General features: G+C 47.3%; 1 protein-coding gene across 1 annotated transcript in view; it reads left to right on the top strand.

The window, feature by feature from the left end:
* The window catches only part of DTWD2 (DTW motif tRNA-uridine aminocarboxypropyltransferase 2), an 89,529-nt gene that overhangs the window by 36,596 nt on the left and 26,208 nt on the right, over positions 1 to 26,725 (top strand). Inside the window, exons 2-3 of the mRNA XM_068121969.2 lie at positions 19,416 to 19,506; positions 19,674 to 19,768. Coding sequence (XP_067978070.1) covers positions 19,416 to 19,506; positions 19,674 to 19,768 — 186 coding nt within the window. The remainder of the gene's footprint in view (positions 1 to 19,415; positions 19,507 to 19,673; positions 19,769 to 26,725) is intronic.

The following is a 26,725-nucleotide window of genomic DNA, read 5'->3' as shown; positions in this document are numbered from 1 at the left end:
TCAGACCAACAGTTGCTGAAAAAAATTTCATAATGATCGGATAAGTGTTGTACTTGTCGAATTATGACGTCATAACGAAGGCACCGATGACGTCATTATTAACATAACTTATTCCACAAGGGCAGTACTTGACAATGAGCCAGGTCTCAATTTTTCCCATGGAGCGGTTTCGGAGATATATAGGTGTAACCTTTTTCGATTTTTTTCCCAAGGTGGCGTCTGTACCACGTGACCTATGACGTTGTAATTATCGTGAAAAAATGATACAGGAGCCGCACATATTCTGAATATTTCGTTTCCATCGGACTAACAGTTGCAGAGGAATTTTTGTTTTATTCATACTGATCAGATCAAGCAATGTACTTGTCGAATTATGACGTCATAATTAAGGCACTGATGACATCAACGTATTTTATTCCCCATGGTGAGTACTTGACAATGAGCCATGTTTCCCATGTTTCAATATTTTCCATTGCGCGGTTTGGGAGATATAGAGGTGTAACGTTTTTCCAAGATGGCGTCCATACCACGTGACATATGACATCATAATCTATCTATCGATCTATCTTCTATTACTTAGGCAGTTAAGACCGAAAAATAGGGCGTATCGTTCATTTTTTCAGGAAAGCACCAAATTTGACACAGATGTAGTATGGACCGATACAATTGTTTTCCTGAGGGACGCCCAAAAATTCAGAACCCCTGGTGGCCGCCATATTGAATTTCAACATGACCGCCCTCTGTGACCTATTTCCCTCAATAACTTCTATACTATGAGCGATAACACCACAGTTCCAGTGTCTTACCCCATGTTTTCATAGTCTCTGAATCCAATGGGATCAATTGCATGAAGATTGGCATCCACCATCTTTAATTTCAAGATGGCCACCATGGTGTTTCCATTTTCCTTGAATCTCTCATAGTATTTTAGGTAAAATTTCAATTCCAAGTGATACACATTGTTTTATTGGTCTCTGATAACAATGGAATGGTATTAATTAATCAAAGTTACACACAGTTGCAGTTTTAACTTAAAATATTGTGGGCACTTGAAAGGTGGAGGCTCTCGCACAGACGCGTAGTACTACAAGCACTGTCCATCGCAGTCACACAGTGATGTGCAGGGCAGATTTGCCCTGGAGCATTTACAGTTGCCTTTACAGGCCGACTTACAATGGCAGCTTGTAAGCTCTGAACATGCCTCCTGTATCAGTTGTATTGTGGTCCAAATTGGTGTCCAAGAAGTCCCTGTTTTCATCCAGCCCCAATCAGCTGGTGATGGAAGTTCTGGGTAGGGCACAAGTGCCTGACTCCATACGTGTCCAGCCTGAAAACATGCACGTTTTAGGTGTTGTTCGAAGGCGTCTGCTGTTGGGGGAATGTGATCAATTGTTCTTGCCTTCTTCGTGAACAAGTGTCGGCGCATGTCATTCACTGTCTTTATCTCGGTAGTCCAGTCATAGAGGATGGCAACATATCTTTCTATGCTCTGTAGTTCCATAGTAATAGCGTCCACAGATGGCCTATAAGCGAGAGCATGAAAGGTCTGCGTGATGCTGGGGTATGCCTCCCAAGCCTTCCAGGCTGTCTTTTTCCAAATTTGGGCAAAAAATGACACTGTGTCGCAGCCAGTGAAGGCATGAAATAATGGCAAAGACTCGGACTTCCTGCGGCCAAGGCCGGTGGCAATTTTATGGATGGCAAGGTAGCGGTAGCTTTTACCAGTGCCAATGGCAATCCAGAGTTCCTCCACACCATGTGACTGGTAGGTAAAGTAGTGTGCTATTGCCAAGATCACAATATCAGAATCTACAGTTCGAATCAATACCCGTTTTCTCCCCTTTTTCACAGCATCCAGGACATTTTTTTGGATTTTTTGAATTTTCTGAATTTTTGGGCGCCCCTCAGGAAAACAATTGTATAGGTCCATACTACATCTGTGCCAAATTTGGTGCTTTCCTGAAAAAATGAACGATGCTTCCTCTTAACTGCCTAACTATATATATATATATATATATATCTATATATATATATATATATATATATATATATATATATATATTGTTGTGGATATGAGAATGTTTTTTTTATTTTGTTGTTGTGGTAAAATGTTGTTGTAAAAGGTTGTTGTAAAATATCACCCCTCCTCCCTCCGTTTGTGGTTGTATAAAGGTCAAAGGGCGTTTCCGTAGTTAGTCCATAAAACATACATGCAGGACACGATATATCTTTTTTTGACAGTTATATCCTTATTATGTGTATTAGTGTAAGGCTGTGTCTTCCATTAATTGAAATACTCCATTGCACCAGTGAAAGAGAATAGATTCCCTTTCCTTCCCATCCCCAAAACCTCCATTTCCATATTACATCCCCTCTCGTCACTGCTGAGCCCTCGATTCCCAATCACCTCCCCTCCAATAACCGCCATTGACCCTGTGCTTTGAGTCGGAGAAGAAAGGCGTGTCTCCACCTCGTCAGAGGGGAGGAGGGGCGTGCCCGCCCGTCGTCATCCAAGGCGGAGCCCGAGGGTCGCGCGACCAACCAGGGCCGAGGTGAGCACCCCGATGGGCGTGTCCAAAACGCCGGGGGCGTAATCGCTGGAGGCGCTATAAAAGGCGCAAAAACGGAAGTGGTCAGGAGGAGTTGGTGAGAGATGCACTCTGAGTTGGTTGCCAGTAGAGGGTCTGAGTCGGTTGGTCACAAAGGGTTGGTCTTGGTGAGAGAGGTCTGAGTTGGTCTGAGTTGGTCGTCAAGAGAGTGGTGGTAAAGAGTGAGGGACCAAGAAAGAGTTGAGGTTGAGGGTTTAGACGAGTGGGACAAGGCCTGGCAAGGCAAGTGGAGGCGGCAGCAGCAGCGACACCCGGCAGCCGCTTGGGGCCTGGGCGGCGGTTTGGAGCAGGGCCGAAAAGGAACGGCGGCTGCTAAACGCGCCGATCGTGCTGCATGACCCCCCTTTGGACCTCCCTCTCCCTCCAGCCCTCCACATCCTGCGATTCCTGCAATTCCCCGCGTGAGTCAGTGTCTTTTGTTTGTTCTGTCCTGGGATAAGTTAAGCCTGTAGATAAGCTAGTATTTGCACTGTGTCACCTGCGTCTTATGTGTTGTAAATAAACTTAATTGCTCCTTTTTGCTTGTGTGTGTAAATAATAAACCCCATTACTCGTCTGTACGTCTTCTCGTTTTAATTCCTTTTTCCTCTTGCATTGCGTCGTTTTTGTCTTTTCCCTCATTGAGCAGCTACGGTGCGATACGGCCAAAGTTCTGGGTGAATCGGGTGAGTTTTGTTAGGTCGCGGTCTTACACCACCGCTCGGTCTATAACATCCGTCCGCGACCTGTAACAATTGGTGTCGGGGAGTGAGATCGATCCAGAGCGCGCTTCACGCGCTCAAAATTATAAAGTACCGAAATTTATTTTGTTTTATAAAGTAAAACCCGAATTTTGAAATCGCGCCATGGCTGTTCAAGGCGACGGGATGCCGGTGGGAGAGATAGAGGGGTTAGAAGTAACCCAGGACTTCGGGGAAGAAAGGGAAGAGGAGAGCAATGAGGTGGTTGAGGGTGTATCAGGTGCACAAAATGGCGCTCTCGCGCACGTGGTTACAGCGGCACCAAATTTAGCCACGCCCATGGTCGCGGTAGTCGAACCCGAGATGCCAATGGATTTGAACCTGTTTATGAAACAGATGATGGCCTTTATGGTAAAAACAGACGATAATTTCAAAGGGATGGAAAACAGGATAGGGGGCCAAATGGGGGTAATGGGGAACCGGATGGATGCTCAGGGTGAGCGATTGGAGGGCCAAATGGGGGTAATGAGGGACGGAGCGAGGGCTGATAGTGAGCGATTGGGGGGCGAAATGGGGGGCAAAATGGGAGAAATGGGGGAACGGCTAGAAGCTAAATTTGAGGGGTTAGACAATGGGTTAGAGGGGGTGAAAAATGGGTTAATGGGGTTAGAAAATAGGATGGAAGACAAATTGCGGGAAATAGGGGAGCAATCCGCCCGGGAAATCGAACAGATGGGGAACCAGATGGAGGAGATACGACGAGGTGTAAGTGAGGAGGTCTCGGGGCTACGCGAGGAGGTAAAGCGAGGCGAAAAGCGTATAGAGAAAGAGGTGAGAAATAATACGGCAAAGTTACAGGGGGGAATAGAAGATCTGACGAAAGGAGTAGAACAGCTGACAGTGGGACAAAAGGAACTAGCGGACCAAGTGGAAAAGAACACTGCAATCATCGGGGGTTTAAAAGCGACACAAAAGGACATTAAAAATGAATTAATAGCGACACAAAAGGAATGTCAAATGGTACATGAGGGATTGACGAAGAGGTTGGAAGAGGTGACAGAAGTAATGGAGACGAAGGACCGGGAGGTAAGGAAGCACATAGAAACGGTTAAAGTAGCGATGGAGGAAGAAATAGAGGGGGCGCACCGGGAGCTGAAGGAGGTAAAGGAAAAATTAGAGGAGGTGGAAGAGGGGGTGAGTGAAATTAAGAAGAGACGGAGGGAAACTAAGAGGGAGATAAAGGAGGAAGTCATGGAATATGTACAAGGTCTGTGTTCAAATCATGATGAGATGCTCACTGACCAAATAAAAAGTTTGCAGGTGGCAAAGGAGGTGCGGAGACAAGGTACGGAGGTGAGTGGCAATGTACATGATGTGAGGGGAGATTCAGTCGGCTTGGGGGGTGGTGTAGACCCGGGTGTTCGTGAGGGACCAATGGTAAGATGTATGACTGGTCCGGAGTGTATGGACAGAGGAGGTGTGCAAGGAGGGTTGGCTATGGGGAGTGAGGGGGGTGCTGGTGAGCAAGGCTGTGGGGGTATGGCGTGGGTAGCGGGTTGCGGAGGGGTGACCCAGGCATCGACACCAGGAGGGGTAGTGTTTGGAGGGACGGGGGACGCGCGGGAGCCCCCCGGGAATAGCGTACTGTGGGAGCCCGAACGGTTTGGTCCCGCGTTGATCCCGCAAGGAGTGACGCGCGGGGTCCGACCTTCGGGCGCCCACAAGGTCCCACTCGCGCCGTATGACGGCAAGAGTGATTTGAGGGCGTACCTGGCGCAGTTTGAGTACGTGTGTAAAGGCAACGGTTGGAATCCGGACGAAGGTGGAGTACACCTGGTGGGGGCACTGCGCGGCGCGGCGGCGGAGGTGCTGACGGCTTTACCACCGGGTGCTCTCACCCTGTCAGCCCTCCGTGCGGCATTAATTAATCGGTTCGGCATTGAACAGCAAAGCGAGCTTGTTAAAGCCCAACTTGCGCAGCGAAAACGCAAGCCCCAGGAGACCATCGGGGAACTTGCTCACGATATTCGCCGCGCGGTCGGGATTGCACACGCGGACATGGCAGCGAGTTCCCAGGAAAGCCTGGCGCTGGATCACTTTATTCAGGCCCTTCCGGATCTGGAGCTCCGGCAACAGCTCGCCATGTGGCGCCCGCAAACCATGAGTCAGGCGGCCGACGCTGCAGCCCGTTGGGAAGCAGCGAGGCCCCTGGCCCGGGGAGGCGAGCGCCATGCAGTGGCGGTGCGTCAGATGGGGCCCGTGATGGGGGGCGGCCCCCCAAGGGGGCCCGCCCCCGACGGGGGCCCTGACCTGGAGAGCATGGTCCGGAGGTTAGTGGATCGGCGCCTGGCGGGACCTGGACCATGGCAGGCGGCCCCAGCGGTGGCACCCGGTAGTCCCCGACAGAGTACCCCAATTCGGACATACAGGGGGGGGGGAATTTGGAATACCGGAGGCAAGCACCTTACCAGGTGAGGTGCTATAATTGTGCTCGGATGGGTCACCGTGCATGGGAGTGTCGAGCTCCGCGCCGGGACGTTCCCCGCCAGCCGATGCCCTCAACTCCGCCCAGTATCGATCGGCCTAGCCGACCTCAGACACCCCCCCGCCAGGGCCCGGGAAACTAGAACGTGCCGGGCATGCAGGGCGGTGTTCGGCAGTAGAGGATGGGGAGAAGCCCTCGTTGACGCGACAGGTCATTCATTGTGGCCGAATTGGGACGTGTAGTTTGACAATTCGGTGCAAAATTGCCGGCGTGGGGGTAGACGCCGTGGTGGACACGGGAGCCAGCGCCACGATCATCAGCCCCGTGGTCCTTAATTCGAGTGCAGACGGCTGGGGTAAAATCCAGCGTCTGGAAAATCATAGTTTGCAGTTGGCTACCGGGGCAACGGCTCCGATCATAGGGCGTGGTTTTGTGACCCTCAAGTTGGGATCGGTGAAGCAAGAGATAGAGGTTTGGGTGGCGGAGGTGTGCGACCCATGCTTAATAGGGTTGGATTTGTTGACTGCCAGCGGTTGTAAAATCGACTTGAGTCGGGGGATCCTGCGATGGGGAGTGGAAGAGCTACCATTGGAGGGGGTGAGCACGGCCGAGAGGGTGGAGCTGGAGGCTCCTGAGGCCGTGACCATCCCTCCAGGGGCCGAGGCCATAGTGCCGGCCCGATGGTCAGCTCGCCCGACATGGCAGGAATCCTGCGGCCTGGTCGAACCGGTGGCAGCTCTATCCATACCTGGTTTAATCGTGGGCCGTACCCTTGTAAAAACGGACGGGCCGGTGGTGGCCGTCCGAGTAATTAATATTAGCACAGAACCACGCACTATAGTGAGGGGCACGAAGGTAGCTGGCTGCACCCCAGTTAGAGAAGTCGCGTCAGTGAGGGGCGAGAACGTCCAGCCGAGCCGGCCCCAGGGGGAGCCTTCAATAAGTTCTAGGAATTGGCCCGATCCCATTTGCGAGATGGTAAATCGTAGTAGTGTAGAGTTGGGAGGTACCCAGAGGGAGGCCTTACACAAACTGGTTGGGTCCCATTTGGACCTCTTCTCCTTGTCCACCGAGGATATTGGACGTACGGGCCTGGTGAAACATCAGATCCACACCGGTGAGGCCCGGCCTATTCGTCAGGCCGCCCGACGGCTCCCTTGGAGCAAGAGGGCGGAAGCTGACGAGCAGGTTGAAAAAATGCTCGACGCAGGTGTGATCGAGCCCTCCGGAAGTCCTTGGATGTCACCTGTTGTGCTGGTCAAAAAGAAAGATGGGACCACGCGGTTCTGCGTGGACTATCGCCAGCTAAACAACGTGACACTCAAGGACTCATATCCCCTGCCAAGGATTGATGACACCCTCGATGCCGTTGCGGGCTCAAATTGGTTCTCAACTTTGGACCTCAAGAGTGGGTATTGGCAGGTGGAGATGGATAGGGCAGGGAAGGAGAAAACGGCATTTTCCACAGGTAAGGGACTGTATCAGTTTACTGTGATGCTGTTTGGTTTGTGTAACGCCCCCGCTACCTTTGAAAGATTGATGGAGCATGTACTGGGCGGCATGCCATGGCAATCATGCCTGGTGTACCTGGATGACGTCCTGGTACATGCCCAAACGTTCCCCCAGGCAGTAGCTAATTTGGACCAGGTGTTCGGGTGCCTCAGACAGGCAGGGTTGAAGCTGAACCTGAGTAAGTGCACTTTGTTTGCAAGAGAGGTGGCCTATCTAGGTCACGTGATCGGCCGCGAGGGGGTAAAAACGGACCCAGACAAAATTAAAGCGGTAGAGGAGTGGCCCGCACCACGTACCATCAAGGAGGTGCGGGGATTTTTGGGACTCTGCTCCTACTACCGGCGCTTTGTGGCGAAATTTGCGGAGTTGGCCCGTCCCCTCCACCGGCTTACGGAGAAGGGGACGCGATTTAATTGGACACGGGAGTGCCACGAGGCCTTCCAAAAATTGAAGGGGTGTCTAACATCCGCACCCCTTCTAGCTTACCCCACTAGTGACGGGGCATTTACCCTGGACACGGATGCGAGCCAGGAAGGATTGGGCGCAGTTTTGTCTCAGACACAGGAGGGCGTGGAGAGAGTGATTGGTTACTATAGTCGGGCCTTAAGTAGGCCCGAGCGAAATTATTGCGTCACTCGCAAAGATTTATTGGCCATGCTGGCTGCCATGAACCATTTCCACCCGTACCTGTACGGGCGGAAATTTTTGGTTAGAACTGACCATTCCTCCTTGCAATGGCTCCTTCGGTTCAAGGAACCGGAGGGCCAAATTGCAAGGTGGTTGGAAAAGTTGCAGCAGTACGATTTTGATGTGGCCCATAGGGCCGGGAAGGCCCATGGTAATGCGGACGCACTCTCTCGGCGTCCTTGTCTGGGGGAAAACTGTAAATTTTGTGCGAGACACGAGGAGAGGGAGCAATTGGGCGATTCCGCCCCGATTCTCGTCGTCCGGGCAACCCGGGTGAGAGGGCCAATTTTGCCACTAACCGCGGACGAGGAATTTGGAGAGTTGGCTTGGAGCACGGCCCAGCAGGAGGATCCTGTTCTGGGGCCGGTGTTCCAATGGGTCAAATTGGGGCAAAGACCAAAGGGGGAAGAGGTCACCCCCCTCGGGGCGCAAACAAAGGCGTATTGGGCTCAGTGGCAGACCCTGGAATTGAAAGGCAACATCTTGTATCGCAAGTGGGTGGAGGTTCCCTCTGATAGAACTTCCTGGCTGGTGATAGTCCCTGACAAATTCAAGAACGTCATATTGCAACAGGTGCATGGTACCCGCTCCGGCGGCCATTTGGGCAGGACAAAGACAATATCTCGGGTCCGCCGGAGGTTCTATTGGGTGAATATGGGGCGCGACATACAGGACTGGTGTCGGAGATGCGACGCCTGTTCTGCCAAAAAGGGACCAGCACGGAGGATGAGGGCCCCCCTTCAATTACATCAGGTGGGGGCCCCCCTTGAGCGGGTGGCTATGGATATTCTAGGACTGCTGCCCCGCACCCGCCAAGGTAATAAGTATATCCTCGTTGTAATGGACTATTTCACCAAGTGGCCGGAGGCCTACGCCCTCCCCAACCAAGAAGCAGGGGTGGTAGCACAGGCCTTCGTGGAAGGATTTGTATGTCGGCACGGGATTCCACAGGAGCTGCACACCGATCAGGGACGAAATTTTGAGAGCCAATTACTAAAAGATGTGTGCAGACTCCTGTCAATTCGGAAAACAAGAACCACGCCCTTGCGGCCACAATCTGACGGGATGGTGGAACGGTTCAACAGAACATTGATACAACAACTGGCATTGTTCACCACCACCCGTCAGGATGACTGGGACGAACATCTCCCGTACCTGTTGATGGCCTACCGAACTAGCCAGCACGGGGCCACCGCATGCAGTCCAGCGTTGCTTATGTATGGGCGGGAGTTACGGGCTCCCGCCGACTTGCTATGCGGTCCCGTGCCAGACACCACGGATACACCGCCGAGGGAGGGTTACGCACGTCACCTGGAGGAAGGCATGGAGCGGGTCCATGCCTTCGCCCGCCGCCAGCTCCATCTGGCGGGGGCCAAGATGAAGCGCAGGTACGACGACCGGAGCCAGGGGAGTCAATACGCTCCGGGGATGAAGATTTGGTTCTTTAATCCCCGGAGGCGGAAGGGAAGGTGCCCAAAACTCACCTCCCCCTGGCAAGGCCCAGGTGTCGTCCTGTCGCAAATCTGTGACGTGGTCATTAAGATCAAAATGGGGCCACGGACCCCCCCTCGGATCGTCCATGCCGACCGGATAAGACCTTATGCCGGCGAGCAGGCGCCCTCATGGATCGCCTCGGCTCTAGATGCCGAGGCAGGACCCAGTACCTCTTGCGACGGGGGCTCGTAGCGTCAGAGGACTGGGGGGATGGTAGTGAGAGATGCCCCGATGTGGTGGGATGGCAACTCTGTCATCCCTCACGAGGTGGGGGCAAAGGAGCTATAGCTTATGGGGTGTATGGCAGTGAAAACTAGCCCGGGTGGGTTAGGATATATCGTGGATAGGGCCCTAGAAGATGACATTAGGTGACGTTAAGTTTAGTTAGTGACTGCTACCTGTAGTGGGGACGCAGGTAGTTTAGTGTGGATGATAATGACGTGGGAGCGCAATAGTTTAAAGGGACGACTGGGAAGCGCAAGTTTCAGAAGGGAGTAGTTAGCTGAGATGATGCCGTGTGTGTGAGGATTGGACAGGTGAGAATGGAACAGGTGTGATTGCACAGGTGTGCAACTGAATAGGTGTGTGGAGCCGTGTATGAGGGAGTAGTGGTGATTGCGTGTTGTGTTGACCAAATGGTCCAGGAAGAGGAGGAGGGTGCAGGTGGCACCAGGTAGGATTGCACAGGTGTGCAACGACAGGTGAATGAAAGACAGGTGTATGGAATAAATGGTATGGAGTATTGGAATGGATGGTCGTGGAGTGAGTATGGTGGAAATTGTGGAGTGGAGTGGATGGTGCGAAGGTGTGAATGGGGGAAGAGTGGACCCCCATCACGGATACCCGGGGCGGGTAGTGCAAGTGTTAGGTAGAGGGTACAGGTAAATTGTGGTTGGATATTGGCATCTGTGGTGCGGGTGGCAGAAAGGTATGTGGATGGGTGCATTGGTGTTGTGGAAATGGCTGGGCGTGTAGCCTGTTAGTGTGTGTAGTTGGTTTGGGCACTCCACCACTGTGAGGATGTCGGCCAGGTGAGGCCGCAGGTGGGCTCTGGGAGCCGGTAGTAGTTGTTGTGGATGGGGCCCGAGGATCCGGAGGACGGACCCGGGTAGCCCAGTGCCAGAGGGCACCATGGGGTGACAGAGCCAGGAGAGGGGCTGTCCCCAGTTAGTTAGGTTAGGGTGTGGAGCTGGGTAAGCTCGGGTGGCAACTGCAGTGGTGGAGGTGTGCAGGTGGGTAGACCCGCTGGGAGAGGTACACGCCACAGCCCGGAAATTGTGCGAGGGCACCGGGAGATGAATCGGGGGAATGAGACCCCAAATTGAAAAGCACCACAGTTTGCTCAATGGGAATTGGTTTTTAGAACCCATAGTGTAAGTTGGCCAATGGATTGGCAGGGAGAGACCCCGGGTAGTGTAAAGTGTGTTAAAATCATTTAGAGGATAGTTAGTATGAAGGATCTCCTCGCACCATCTGCATCCACTCACCTGAGGTGACAGGTACTCCGCACCATGCCATGTCTTATTATTTTTGCTGTGCAAATGTTTGGATTGTGAGACGCATCATGACGTGGGTGTGACATTGTGCGTAATTCCATCTCTCCCTCCTTATGAGGATTGATGATGAATTGGTGATGGCAAATTTTGAAGTAGAGGGATTGTGGAGACGAATTTGGTATAGGGGAAATATGGGGAAGACGTGACAGTAGTGACGAATTTGTAAATGTGTAGATTTTTGTACATATGGGGTAAGGGCAAGGGTAGTGTAGGTGACAGGGGGGTGACGTACGGTAGGGACGAGCTTTCTCACTTCGCCCTCCGTACGCATTTCGCCTTGCATTGCCGTATTGACGTGTACCCTTGTGACCTTACCCCTCGCTCAATTGTCTTTCCCCTTTTGTCTCCCACATGACCTGTGCGCCATTGGGTGCCGAGGGGAGCGTGCGTGGGTCGGCCATTGTGCGCCCGAAATTCCCAGAACCAGCTGTCTGCATCGATGCACCACATTATGGACCACATGCCTGTGGCCGAGCACCACTTATGGACCCCATGGGTTGGGGCAGGGCCCCTCTGCTGGAACCGGCCATGAGGGCCCGACATCTTGCTGGCGGACCTTGGCCACAGGGCACCGATGCCCCACAGGTGAACCACACTAGTCGGCCCTGTGGGCTATAAATAAAAGCAAATAAAAAGGACACATTGGGCACACTTTATTGAAAATAGGCCGCCAGTAAGCAAAGCAAAATGAAAATGACAACATCTGGAAGACAAATAATAATCACCAGCAGAGGGAGCCGAAGAGCAAGAGACCACCTGCAGGGTTAGGGGTTGTTGATTTTATTTTATTGTTGAACATTGATGAACAATGGTGACTGCACCGATTGGTGCTTGAGCTTGTATTGGTGCGTTTTTGGGTGCGTTCATGGTGCGTCGATGCAGAGCAGACTGTCTCCCCCCCCCAGAAAGAACAATCACAGGTCCTGGGTTAGTTTTGTAAATAAAAATAGCGTCATTGTAAATAATGCTTCCCACCGTCAGTGTATAGTTTGAAGACCATTCCGCAATTCGGTTAACTGTGGGCGTAAGTCTGTTAGGCAGGGTGCAATGGAGCAGCGGGACACATTTATTTATGTTTTAAAACTGTCGCACTCAGGGTCAGGTTAAAAGTAGAGGGAACTACACCTACGTGCCACACTAAGGTAAAAGTAATAGGCCCGGGACGTGCCTAAGGGGAGGAGGGTGCAGTGTTGTGGATATGAGAATGTTTTTTTTATTTTGTTGTTGTGGTAAAATGTTGTTGTAAAAGGTTGTTGTAAAATATCACCCCTCCTCCCTCCGTTTGTGGTTGTATAAAGGTCAAAGGGCGTTTCCGTAGTTAGTCCATAAAACATACATGCAGGACACGATATATCTTTTTTTGACAGTTATATCCTTATTATGTGTATTAGTGTAAGGCTGTGTCTTCCATTAATTGAAATACTCCATTGCACCAGTGAAAGAGAATAGATTCCCTTTCCTTCCCATCCCCAAAACCTCCATTTCCATATTACATCCCCTCTCGTCACTGCTGAGCCCTCGATTCCCAATCACCTCCCCTCCAATAACCGCCATTGACCCTGTGCTTTGAGTCGGAGAAGAAAGGCGTGTCTCCACCTCGTCAGAGGGGAGGAGGGGCGTGCCCGCCCGTCGTCATCCAAGGCGGAGCCCGAGGGTCGCGCGACCAACCAGGGCCGAGGTGAGCACCCCGATGGGCGTGTCCAAAACGCCGGGGGCGTAATCGCTGGAGGCGCTATAAAAGGCGCAAAAACGGAAGTGGTCAGGAGGAGTTGGTGAGAGATGCACTCTGAGTTGGTTGCCAGTAGAGGGTCTGAGTCGGTTGGTCACAAAGGGTTGGTCTTGGTGAGAGAGGTCTGAGTTGGTCTGAGTTGGTCGTCAAGAGAGTGGTGGTAAAGAGTGAGGGACCAAGAAAGAGTTGAGGTTGAGGGTTTAGACGAGTGGGACAAGGCCTGGCAAGGCAAGTGGAGGCGGCAGCAGCAGCGACACCCGGCAGCCGCTTGGGGCCTGGGCGGCGGTTTGGAGCAGGGCCGAAAAGGAACGGCGGCTGCTAAACGCGCCGATCGTGCTGCATGACCCCCCTTTGGACCTCCCTCTCCCTCCAGCCCTCCACATCCTGCGATTCCTGCAATTCCCCGCGTGAGTCAGTGTCTTTTGTTTGTTCTGTCCTGGGATAAGTTAAGCCTGTAGATAAGCTAGTATTTGCACTGTGTCACCTGCGTCTTATGTGTTGTAAATAAACTTAATTGCTCCTTTTTGCTTGTGTGTGTAAATAATAAACCCCATTACTCGTCTGTACGTCTTCTCGTTTTAATTCCTTTTTCCTCTTGCATTGCGTCGTTTTTGTCTTTTCCCTCATTGAGCAGCTACGGTGCGATACGGCCAAAGTTCTGGGTGAATCGGGTGAGTTTTGTTAGGTCGCGGTCTTACACCACCGCTCGGTCTATAACATCTGTCCGCGACCTGTAACAATATATATATATATATAACTGTAAGAAATAGTAGAAACTCCAAAGTACGAGCAGGGCGTCTCATTTGTATTGAATAAATAATCGTTAGATTAAATAAGACGCGGACGTAGCTTCAGGACGTCGATCTTTAATTGTCGACAAGCTTTCGACCAACAAAGGTCTTCTTCTGAGTCTACAAAAACAGCAGGCATGTATATCAGTCAAGTATGTATGGTGATATGTGTGTGAGATGTGTGATGTGTGTATAAAATGCATACAGAAGGAAGAGCCACGCCAAAGTTCACTCACCAGCCCCAAGTTCAACGGAAGTGACCGTTTGCGTTAGTTAGGGTGCACGTGCATATACAAATATAGAGATATACATACATAAACACACAAGCATATATTCATATCCCATTTATATTCATATAATATATTTATATATTTATATAAATGACATTTAAAGGTAGAATGAATGAATGAATGATGAATGATTAATGAATGAATGAATGGGTTACGGTTAACAATTTGATTGGGTTGATGTGGGAACATGCTTTAGTCATCAAAATTTATGCCATGAGGGACTTTTGTCCGAAGTTTGTGTATCCAAAAGGACTCACGTTTCAGAATCGTGGTGTGTGATCGATTTGTGATTGATTCAATGGCAGAGATCTGAATGTCATTTATAGAGTGATCCGGTTGATTAAAGTGTATCGTGTAAGGTAGAGATTTGCCCTGACTGGTGTGGAAGTTATTGATTTCTGACCAGGTGTTATTAAATCGTGTGTAGAGTGTATTTTCAGTTTTTCCAACATATTGTTTGGTGCACTTTTGGCAAGTGATTAGGTATATGACCCATGTAGATTTGCAGTTCATATAGGAGGTGATGGGGAATTTTTGTCCAGTGCTAGAACTACAGAATTTGTTTCCTTCTAGTAAATGCTTGTGAATAATGCATTTGTTTGCTGTGCATTTATAGAAGCCAGGGATCCTAGTTTCTTTGTTGTGGGGCTGTGGGTGCTTTGCTTTTACCAAGAGGTCCCTGAGTGTCCGACCAGAAGAGAGGAGAAGCAGAAGAGAGGAGAGAAGAGAAACAAGCAGAGGAAAGGAGAGTGGAACGAGAACTCCAGGAAAGGTTAAAAGAAGAAGAAAGGAAAGCAGAAAAGGAAAGAGCAGAAGAAGAAAGGAAAGCAGAAAAGCTAGGATATATATATATATATATATTGTCATCCCTCGCTATATCGCACTTCACTTTTCGCGGCTTCGGTACATCGCGGGTTTTTCTCGCTAGTATATGTAAAATTATATATCGGATTTTTCATTATATCGCGGGATTCTGCGGCCTATAGGTATTTTTATTTTTTTAGATTTTGCAGGAGGTCACGCGCTCGACCTGTCGTATGATGGCGTACAAAGAGAGTTCTTACCGCCAAACACCACATCGCTGATACAGCCCATGGATCAAGGCGTCATTCGCGCATTTAAGGCACTTTATACGCGAAACACCCTGCAGCACCTGGTCGAGGCTATGGACTCGGACGAAAACTTCTCGCTGAAGGCGTACTGGCGTGAGTACACCATTGCAACGTGTCTGCCAAATATTCAGATGGCCATAAAGGAGATGAAGACAGAAACTTTGAATGCCTGCTGGAAAAAATTGTGGCCAGAAGTAGTCCACGATTACGTGTACAAGGGTTTCTCTCCTGACGAAGTCCACCACTCTGCAGTAGATAAGGCAGTGAAGCTGGCAAAATTACTAGGAGGAGATGGCTTCAACGATATGACTCCCGATGATGTTGAGGAGCTGCTCGAGACCCACTCAGATCCGTTAACGGACGAAGACCTGGCGGAGATGACGAAGTCAGCAAGTGAGGAAGAAGAAGAGGAAGAAGAGGGTCCAGGGGATGAAGAAGAAGAAGGCCTATCACTGGAACGCCTCGCAACCCTAGTGAGAATGGCAAAATAACTTAAGGAAAGGGCTGAAGAATGGGACCCCCAGATGATTCGTTCGTTTAAGTTCAGAAATGTAATCGACGGAGGCATTGAAGTCTATAAAAACCTCCTCGCCCAGAAGAAAAGGCAGCGCCAGCAACTGCCCATCACTATGTTCCTCACCCGAAAAAAGAAAGAAGACACGCCTACGTCTTAAGCACGAAAAGAAGTTCTGGACGACGACGAAGATACTGCACAACCTGACGAGGCGCCTGCTGAAGTGGCGCCTTCAGAAGAGCTGTAATGCTCTTCTTTGCTGTGCAGTACAGTAAAAACTATTATTGATATACTTACCCAGTATCTATTACAGTATTTTCAAATATACTGTACAGCTATATATACACGTACAAATATTTTTCTAATACATAAGGATGGGTCTCAAAAGTGTGTTTAAGAGTGTAGAAAGGGTTTATAAGAGCGTGGGAAAGGTTTATAAGAGTATGGGGAGGGTTTTTAAAGGCTTAAAATATATAAAAATAATAAAATTAATATATGGTTTCTACTTCGTGGATTTTCACCTATCACGGGGGGTTCTGGAACGTAACCCCCGCGATAAACGAGGGATCACTGTATATATATAACCCTAACCCTAACCCTAACCCTATATATATATATATATATATATATATATATATATATATATATATATATATATATATATATATATATATATATATATATACATACATATATATATATATACATATATCTATATATATATATATATATATATATATATATATATATATATATATATATATATATATATATACAGTGGAACCTTGACTTACGAGTGCCCCAACTTACGAGTTTTTCGAGATACGAGCCGTCGCTCGGGCGGTTTATTGCTTTGAGATGCGAGCCGAGATCCGAGTTACGAGCTTTCGCCACCCGGTCACGTGGTTATCTTGCCGTGCAAGTACAGTATCTCTGTCGTATAGCGCTGCATTTTTGTTTTCGCATTTTGGTTATTTCGAGTTTACGCCGCCAGGTGGGTTCTGGTCACGTGGTTATCTTGCCGTGCAAGTACAGTACGTATCTCTGTCGTATAGCGCTGCATTTTTGTTTTCGCATTTTGGTTATTTCGAGTTTACGCCGCCAGGTGGGTTCTGGTCACGTGGTTATCTTGCCGTGCAAGTACAGTACGTATCTCTGTCGTATAGCGCTGCATTTTTGTTTTCGCATTTTGGTTATTTCGGAAAATTTCTTAGTTTTAACCATGGGGCCTAAGAAAGTGAGTGGCAAGTGCAGTGCTGAGAAGAAGAAGAGGATGATGTGCTTGGATATAAAACACGCAATCGTCGAAAAACATGAGCGAGGTGTCGAGGAGGACGTATATAACGGCAGAGGAGAAGAGCATGCCAGGCCACAACTTGTGGATATAAAACACGCAATCGTCGTGTTTTATATAAAACTTGTGCTTGGATATAAAACACGCAATCGTCGAAAAACATGAGCGAGGTGCCGAGGAGGACGTATATAACGGCAGAGGAGAAGAGCATGCCAGGCCACAACTTGTTCAGAATGCCGGCGATAGCTCGCCTTCTCTTTGTGGAAAACACGGTACTGAGAAGAAGAAGAGGATGATGTGCTTGGATATAAAACACGCAATCGTCGAAAAACATGAGCGAGGTGTCGAGGAGGACGTATATAACGGCAGAGGAGAAGAGCATGCCAGGCCACAACTTGTGGATATAAAACACGCAATCATCGTGTTTTATATAAAACTTGTGCTTGGATATAAAACACGCAATCGTCGAAAAACATGAGCGAGGTGCCGAGGAGGACGTATATAACGGCAGAGGAGAAGAGCATGCCAGGCCACAACTTGTTCAGAGTGCCGGCGATAGCTCGCCTTCTCTTTGTGGAAAACACGGTGAGATCCTTAACATCCAACAACTAATGGGACGCAAACGGGGCGCCCAGTTTAGCGGTACACACATTGATGAATCACCCTGCCTGTGATTCACCCATGACAGGTTATAGCTGAGTCGGGATTCAAACCCAGGCTGGACAGTTTAGACTTTAGAGTCAAGTGTGCGTACCTCCAGTCCAGGCCATCCTGCCAACTTGTATGCTGCATACAGGTGAAATATAAAGCGCGAGATATTTTTATATATACTGTATATTTTTTTAAAAATTGGTGTGGTTTTTGGCGGGCTGGAACGGATTAATAGCATTTCAATGCATTTCAATGGGGAAATTTGATTTGAGAAACGAGCAAATTGAGTTACGAGCTCGGTCACAGAACGAATTAAACTCCTAAGTTCAAGGTTCCACTGTATATATATATATACATATATATATATATATGTTTTTGTTTGTTTGTTTGTTTGTCTGCACGCGCTAATCTCCTGAACGGTGAAAGATAGGAGGAAACCTCTGAAACAAAAAATGTCAGGACGGGCCCTGGGAAGGTTATAGGCGAGGTGGTGAGGTCGGTCGAGGCCGCCTCGGCCGGGCTGGGCCCATTTCGCCATTAAAAGCTGAGCTGAATTATAGTAGTCAATCTTCTACGGCCGCAAGTAAAAGCTGAATTATAGTAGTAAATGAGGCCGCGGCCGGATAGTCAAGCTTCGCAAGGCCGCATTTTGTTCCTTTTTTTAGTGCAGAAGATTAAATTAATTCAAAAAGAACCCGGGCAACGCCGGGTGCATTCAACTAGTTATGAATAAAAATTTTTACAGGCGGAGGCACTTCTATGGTAAAATTTTGTCCCAATCGGACCAACGGTTGCCAAGAAAATGAATTTTTAAAATGCAGACACGTACGGCACACGTATGCAACTGAATGTTTAACCCCGCTTTTCACTTCGCGAGCGCAGGGTGATAATCGTCAGTCCCCCACGGGGCTATTTTTTATTTAAACTTCCTGGCTGCTGCTATTTTGTGCACTACAGACAGGTTAGTGTGTGGCTGGCAATCGCTGTTGGTCAGGATGCATGCAGCAATAGCTTATGTTGCACTTGCTTCCTGGTACCCACGACAGTAATGGGGTCTGATCTCGATTATATTTATATATACGTACACTATGTGTATATATGAAAAACAAAGACCCACCCACATCTCACATATGAATGGAGGGAATAACCAATCAGCTTTCACCTAATCATTTACCCCAGATGGCTGGGATTAAATAAATAAATAGACTACTCCCATGCTCTTCAAGCCGAAGAAAGCTGCATAACATCGCTTGAAAGCGACGAAACCAGTTTTTACGGTGTATCTATGGTAAATAAGGTTATATAATTTATACACACATGTACGCTCCTGCTTTTTAAGTTTAGCTTCTTCACATGGCTTTCTGTAGATATGATTGACATGTATAAAGTTGATGTGTCTCACCTAAGAAGCACCATTGCATCTTCTTTTGACCAATTTTGGCATGTACCCACAATTGCTTCATTCTCACTTTTTTGTCTTGTGATAAATATTTGATGAACCTTTTCATGTATTTTTATACTCTTCTGCTTCATTCCTTTGCTTTGCCATGCACAGTGCATGTCATGAATGCATCTTTGAGCAGGATTCAGCTCTTAATTTGGTCTGCTGGTTACATCATTACTGAGGCAGTATGATTTGGAGCAGCAGGAATTTGGAAATTGACCAATTTGCTGGCACAAAATGGCCTACTCTTTTCAAAAGAAACCTTGGAATCTTTGTTCAACCGTGAGTGAGTGCTCTCAGTTCATTGCCCCCACTGGTAGGATGGCATACTCTATGATGCAGCACCCTTAAGGCTACAGTACTTAACAGTTTATTGTCTGATCAGGAATCGAACCCTGATGCGGTGGCAATTGCACGAGGCGAGGATTTCATCTCAAGTGCTAAATCTACCATGATGAATGAAAATTCATTCATTCATTCATTTTATTCATTCATTACCCGTATTAATGTTCCAGTGTAAGCTTGAGTTGTATACACACCTGTGAATATGATGACCCTGTGTTCCAGACGTCCACTTAAAGTCTGCCTCTGTCCGTTCCTGCCCGCTAAGCCGCTCACCGTTTCATCTCACATCTACATCCTTCAGCACCCTGCCGAGGTGACCTCACCTGCACATCCTCCAAGTCTCCTATTGGCGCCCTTAAATTGGATGTTAATTTTTTTTCACATTGTATCATCATTGCTGTGTTTCCTTTATATTAACGACATTTTCTGCATCATATAACTTCGTTTTGACTCTCTCTTCTCTTCCTTGTGCTTTACCAGGAGAGCCGCGTGTTGCGCACGGTGCCGTTGCTTGCCGCGTGCCTGCCACGGGACCACTGCTCTGTGTTGGTTGGCCGCCGTTTTCCCGAGGATAAGTACGTACACGCTAATCTGGGCCGTTCCTCAATATTCAATTTGGTAATTGAACATTAGTACGAGCTGAACATTATTACCACTTGCAAACCTCATTTTTGTCGCATGCATGGTTTAAATCCACGAGGGGCTGCAAAAGTTATTGTTTTTAATTTGCTCCTTTCGCCGTATCTTTTGTCAATATCCTTGTTCGTTTTTATTAATCCAAGGTGAGTGCTAAGGATTCTGTACTTTCATCAGTTTGTTTTTAAGTATTTTGTCAGAGGGATTAAAACGTTCAAGCCCGTTTTGTAACTCTCATGTGGAAACTACAGTAGCATCAGGTCTTTGTGGGTCAGCTGACCCATCGAAGCTGCCGATCTTGACGGATTTTCGGTGATTTCTCTCACTCTCAACAAGTCCCTCTGTCCCTAACGATCCGTGGCCATAGCGGGGAGGTATTCTGACCTCTGTTATTATTACTTGCGTGCGTGTTCCGTGTGGTCTTGCTGTTGGGATTTGGCTGGAATACCATTTGGAATACAAGTCTTGTTTTTTGCTCTGAAACTTTTCAAAAGTGGGGAAAAAAAAAATTAGCTTCTCCAACCACTCCACCCCCTCCTCCCCCAAACCCCACCCACCTTGCTCCTCACATCTCGTTTGAAGTAGCGAAAAATAATCTCTTTTCAAATATAATGTTCGATAACTGTCGGCGCATGTTGGTTAATTCGCTGCTCTCATCAGTCTCCTGCCTTATTCACCGGTAAATACACAAAGTTAGTAACCTGAAACGAGACCAGATGGATATATTCACCATTTCCTGGTGCGAGTATGAACCGTGGCACCACTGCGTTTGTTATTCCAAAGCATCTTTTGCCTTTGATTTACTCTGGCATGTTCATTTTGCACAAGTTCCATTTTTGTATATGTGCTGTATTTTGTCACATTATTTTATCCTCACAGGTGTTCCAGTTTCCATAAACTAATAACAACTGAGCTCAATACACTTGAGGCCAAATAGTCGTCTCTGACTGAAGTGATGGTGGGTGTTCATAAAATTCCTGCTGTGTTGTAGGTACTGTTTGTAACTGGCAAACCGTTGCTGAAGACTCCCACCGAGTGCTGCCTTACCTTCAGATGACCTTTTGTTGTTCCTCACTGTAATAATTGGAATTTTACTTTCATTCGTTTTCTGGTTCACCGGTTTGTTTTATTATTGTTGCTCGGAAATATTTGTCTGATCGTTGAAGGATGCTCTCATTATCAAGAAGTGTGAAACTGCATTTTAGAGTTACCCAGGCTGTTGGACCACAGATAGCGGGCGACGGAAAGAAGAAAGGAAAGCGAGTTACCTGGGTTATCGAACCAAAACTGGAAAATTGACTTTTTTCTGCAATGATGGGACAGAGGACGGTGGGTGTGGCAGGGACGGCGACCAGGGGGAAGTGAGGGGTGGTGGGTGAAGTGAGCTGTGGTGTAGGGGGTTGGGGGGAGGGTAGTGGGGAGGAAGGGAGGGACAGAGCATGCATCTTCTAAGAGAACGATTAACATTTTTTATTTTGTCAGAACGATTAACCATATTGTCAGAGGGGGGGCCTAAAACACTTTAATCTAAAAAAAACATCAAAAGATTTGGCTGGAAAAAGTAGCCCCAATGTGTGTGCATTCGTGCGTGGTTGACTTTCCTGGAGAACTCCGTGCTATATATCTGAAAGTTTTAATTTTCCCTTTTCTGCCCTGCATTTATCTCTTTGATTGAGAGAGCCGTAAAACTTCATCAGCAGTGGCTGTCTTGTGTGTAATGCTCACGGCCCTTTTGATTAAAATCCGAAGTTAACACCTTACCAGGCTTAAAATATTGTTAAGCTGTCGATAATAATCAGCCACTAATAGATATCTCATTCCCCCCAGCCTCTCAAAGTGTATGGATATAGAATTGGGAAACAACAGAGAAATGCAAAGTTTTTTTTTCTATTTTCTTTTTTAAAGAATATTATTCTTTTTTTTTCTTTTTTTCTTTTTTTAAAGAATATCATTCTTTTTTTTCTTTTTCTTTTTTTAAAGAATATCATTCTTTTTTTCTTTTCCTTTTTAAAAAGAATATCATTCTTTTTTTTCTTTCTTTTTTTTAAAGAATATCATTCTTTTTTTTTCTTTTTTCTTTTTTTAAAGAATATTCATTCTTTTTTTCTTTTTTCTTTTTTTAAAGAATATCATTCTTTTTTTTCTTTTTCTTTAAAGAATATTCTTTTTTTCTTTTTTAAAGAATATCATTCTTTTTTTTCCCTTTCTTTTTTAAAGAATATCATTCTTTTTTTCTTTTTTAAAGAATATCGTTCTTTTTTTTCTTTTCTTTTTTAAAGAATATCATTCTTTTTTCCTTTTTTAAAGAATATTCTTTTTTTCTTTTTCTTTTTTTAAAGAACATCATTCTTTTTCTTTTTTTAAAGAACATCATTCTTTTTTCTTTGTTTTTAAAGGATATCATTCTTTTTTTCTTTTTAAAAGAATATCTTGTCAAAAAGGGGCATATCATATCGCATATCACATATCGATAGGCATATCGTCATTCTTGATGGCCCTCGTCCCTTTATCCCCCATCCCCAAATTCTTTCATTCCTCGCCTTTGCTCATCACCCCCTGCTGACCAACATCCCTCTGCCTTTACCACTTCTCCCTGTCAATGCCTTCTTATAATGTGCGAAGGCCCCTGGAGAAAGGTTGGACATGTCAGCACATGAATGCAATTACCAGCGAGGTTGGAAACCAGGTTACTTAAATTTCCGATGTTGATGAGGAGTAATGATCTGAAATGCCACTGCCCGAAAAGAAACTGGCAGAGGAGGAGAAGTGGGGTGGCGAGGAGGAGAGGAAGGAGTGAAAGAGGGAGGGATGGAAAGAAGAATGAGAAATTATCTTCAAGAATAACAATTTGTTGGAGAAGAAGTGACAATCTCCAAATATATAAATGAGGGAAATTTTAGGAGTGCAGAAAAATACCAAGATATGTGTGAGATCAGGGCCGTGTATCATTCCATACCACCATCGAGTTTCCTTCCTTTAAAAATGCTGCTGTTGTAAGCAAACACAGTGGACAAATGAGCGGCTGGGTGGATGGATGGATGGTCAAAGGGATGAAGAGTTTGATGGATGCTGTGCTGTTTAATCGACTTTGGGAGCTCTTTTATTAACATATCCAAAATTTAAAGTGTCAGGAATAGAACGTGAACTCACCAGAGAAAAGAGAACTGAACCTTGTGCCACAGTCCTCGATCCAAACATTTAGAATATTATGGACTCTTGAGAGTATCTGCAGTTGATATCAGAACCAGTGTTTCGTCACACAGGGCATTGTCATCCTGAAGCACCTTGTCATATGAACCTGATTGGCTCGCAGGATGGCGCATAGGTTGCGAAGTCTCCTTTGAGCTGTCAAGTCTAGGTTTGATTCCTGGCCCACCTATAAACTGGTGGGCTCGTACTGCACAGTCTGGATGTTGCATGAATGAGTGTGCCACTCTTTGGCGGGGATGCTATGTTGCCCTTAAGGCTGTTCCACCCGCTAGCATTTGATGGTGGGCAATAATGATCTTTCAGTACATTTTGAAAAGTGTAGGCCATTCTGTGCTGATACTACGACCAAATTCAAAATTCTTCCCCTGACCACCTCTGAAAGGGGAAAGAGGGTGGTGGGTGGCAGCACTGCATCAGCAGCATATCCACACCTTTAGAAATTGTGCAAACATGCAAACCATCAGCCAGGTGCTGCTTATGCACGAATGAATTTGCACCTGTTATCCCATGATCTTTAGATATCTTCTCGATGTCGCTTGGTCTTGCATTTGGAGGAAAGGTCTAAAATTGTGCTTGCCCAATATTCCCTCAACCATGACACAATTTCCAGCGGCCCGGGTTGTTGGTATAATGAGTACCCAATGATTGATGAGCTTGCTTCCTCACTTTAGCAGTCGATCTATTCAAAATCATGTGAGATATAATTCGTATTTTGTCGATAATGTTCTTCCATTGATAAAGAGTACATTTTTGCTGTTCTGTCTTTTATTTTGGAGATAAGTGAACATGTTTCTGGATATGAAATCAATACAAAATGTAGGCTTATCCAAGAGTGAGGTGACAGAATAAAAAGGAAACAAACTGAGAGTGGGGCAGCAGTTTGTACACGAGTGAGGGAATGAGGAGTGGAAGAGGCCTGGGATTAGTGGGGATATAAATGATCATGAGTCGGCCTGGAGGGTGATGTAACGTGGTGGTGTACCACCAACGTGAAGGTCTTGAGGGGAAAGTGCAATTGAACAGCCTCAGGAAGGCAGTTCCACAAACAGGAGAAAAGATTGACAAAAATGAGGAGCTGTGCAGTAAGGCTGGATTTTGGGAGTTTAACCTGGAGGGGATTACTGGAAGAATGTGTTGGAAGGCTGAGAGAGGAGAGGGGGGAGCTGGATCAGAGGTGAGGCAGAACAAACAGGAAAAAAGGAAAAACAAGAACTGAGAAGCAACTGATGTCTTTCCATTTTCAGAGCAACAGCCTTGTGCTTTGGCCTCACTGTGGTAGATTCCAATAATATTGAGAACTTTGGATTCTACAGAATCCAGAAGATGTGGATGTGAAGTGGAGGTGCCAGCCCAGAGGAGCAAGCTCCCTTGACCTCTTGAAAAAGGCCTCGTAGGTTGTGATCTTTTGGGATCTTTTATTTTAAGAATCTTTTTGCTTTATGCAACCATTATGCATTCGCATCATCAAAGTTAAGTATTTTCCCATTTGTGTCTTTGTCAAATTTCCACAGGTTATTTTATTGTGCATGTGTTACTGTGTGTTCCTAGTTAGTTTTGGTCTGTAATTTGTGCAAACTTGTGTGTAATTAGTCGATTTTTGTTCGTATCGAGTGCGCGCCCTGGTCCCGCAAGGCTTCCCTCCCACCCCCAGCCCCCCCCCCTCCCCGGTCGGTATTTTGTAAATGTAAGTTCTTTCCTTCGCTGTATTGCTTTTTTCTTTGATTTTCTTTTCTCCCCCAACCTCCCCCGAACATTTTACCCTTTGTCTAACGTTTTAAATCCCCCCCTACCCCCCAAAATAAAGATTTATTATTTCCTCTCTCTCCTCTCTCCTCGCGGTACCCGCCCACGACCACGTGCTGTTGTGTCGCCCCACCCACTTTATCTCCATTTCTTCCACCTCTCCATCCGATACTCACCTTTCCAATTCTAGTTTCCACCATACTCATTCAACCCTTTCTCCCTCTTTCTCAGATCCACACCCTCACTTCAGGGACTTTTCCCAGATTGTTTTTCACGGTTTTGTTTAAATATTATTCAAATATGTTTAAACTTTCCCCTGCAGTGTTTTATTCACTGGTATATTACAGCCTCCCCTCCAATACACCCCCCTCACCCCTCCCTTTCAATTCTCCTCCCTTGCCCCTCCCCTCCTAAACTCACCCTCGCCCCTCTCCTCCTAAACTCGCCCTTGCACTTCCCCTCCAAATATTCCCCCTTGCCCCTCCACTTCAAAACTCCCGCCCCACCCCTCCCCTTTTAATCTCGCCCCCCACCATTTTTCACCAATTCTCCCCCCTCCCACCTCCTCCTCAAAGCTGCCTCCTCCCCACTTCCTCTCCCTTCCATCTCATACCTCCACCTCCTCCAACCTTCTACTTTGCTCTGCCCTGCCCCCCCCCCCCTCAAACAACACCTCACTGTGCCTCATCCCATCACCATCAAACCTTTTGTCCTCCTCAAACTTCCCTTTCTGCGAGCTCTTCTGCAATCACTGACACACTATCAACAGCTCCCCCTACCTCCCCCTATCACCCCTTATCTTACCTTACCCCTCCCGTCCACTGTCATGTACCCGATGCTCCTCCTCGCTCTCCCTTAAGGGTATGGACCTCAAACATCCGGGGCCTTTGCTCAAACCTGATTGATCTCTACATGCAGGTTGCTTCTGACAAACCAGACGTAATCTGCTTAACAGAAACTTTCCTACTTCAAGATGTCTCTGATTCCTTAATATGTCTTCATGGTTACTCCCTCCTCCGGTATGATAGACCTGAGCCTCGTCCTGGTGGTGGCCGGTGGGGTTGCTATCTTTATCAAAAACTCTCTTTTCCTCACTCTCCTTGCACTGCCCTCTCTCCACCGCACCCCCAGGAGTACCTCTGGATATGGCTTCCCCTCCGCTACCACCTTTTGTTCTTATGCGTGTTGTACCGTCCTCCAAACAGTGATGACTCCATTTACATCTCGTTGTCTGACAACATAGACCAACTTCTATTCACTCATCCCAACTCTGTCTTCCTCATATGTGGCGACTTCATCTGTCCTAATGCCAGATGGCTGGGTGTGGGTTCCTCTCTCACCAGCCATGGCATCTCAGCAAAGGACTTCTGCGACTCATTGGGACTGACACAATCTGTCAATTTCCCAACCTGGATCTCAGTCAACGGAGCATCTTCTTTTCGAGACTTTGTTTTGAACAAACTTCCCTGCAAATGTCTGCTGCTCTTCTTCTGCTACAATCAGTTCTTCTGATCATTTGCTTGTTAAAGTGGATATCTCACTGGCCATTCTCAGAGAGCCTCCTCAGCGTCGACGAGTCTGGCATTTCACTCAGGCCGACTGGCACGGTCTGCAAGCAGCCATCAATCATCTGGACTGGTCTCCCATCTCTACTGCCTCTGACATCAACTCATCCTGGGAATTCTTCCAAAGTAAACTGCTCTCTCTCATGCACAGATTTATTCCATCTCATCTTCCCTTGTCATACCCTTCCTCCCATCCATGGTACACTGAATCTTGTGGTGAGGCAGTTGCCATGAAACAACTTGCCTTTTCCTATTGGAAGGCTAATCCAACTGAAGGCAATCTCAGTTCCTTTCAAAAAGCTCGGAACAAGTGTGTGTCTACCCTCAGGAGAGCCAGGAAACACTATCTCTCTACTCTCAAGACTGAACTCTCAAACC

This window comes from Myxine glutinosa, chromosome 7 (genome assembly GCF_964187855.1).
Source record: "Myxine glutinosa chromosome 7, kmMyxGlut1.1, whole genome shotgun sequence".
Taxonomy (NCBI): Eukaryota; Metazoa; Chordata; class Myxini; order Myxiniformes; family Myxinidae; genus Myxine; species Myxine glutinosa.
Note: the sequence above shows the minus strand (reverse complement) of the source record. Positions and strands in the feature narration are given on the sequence as shown.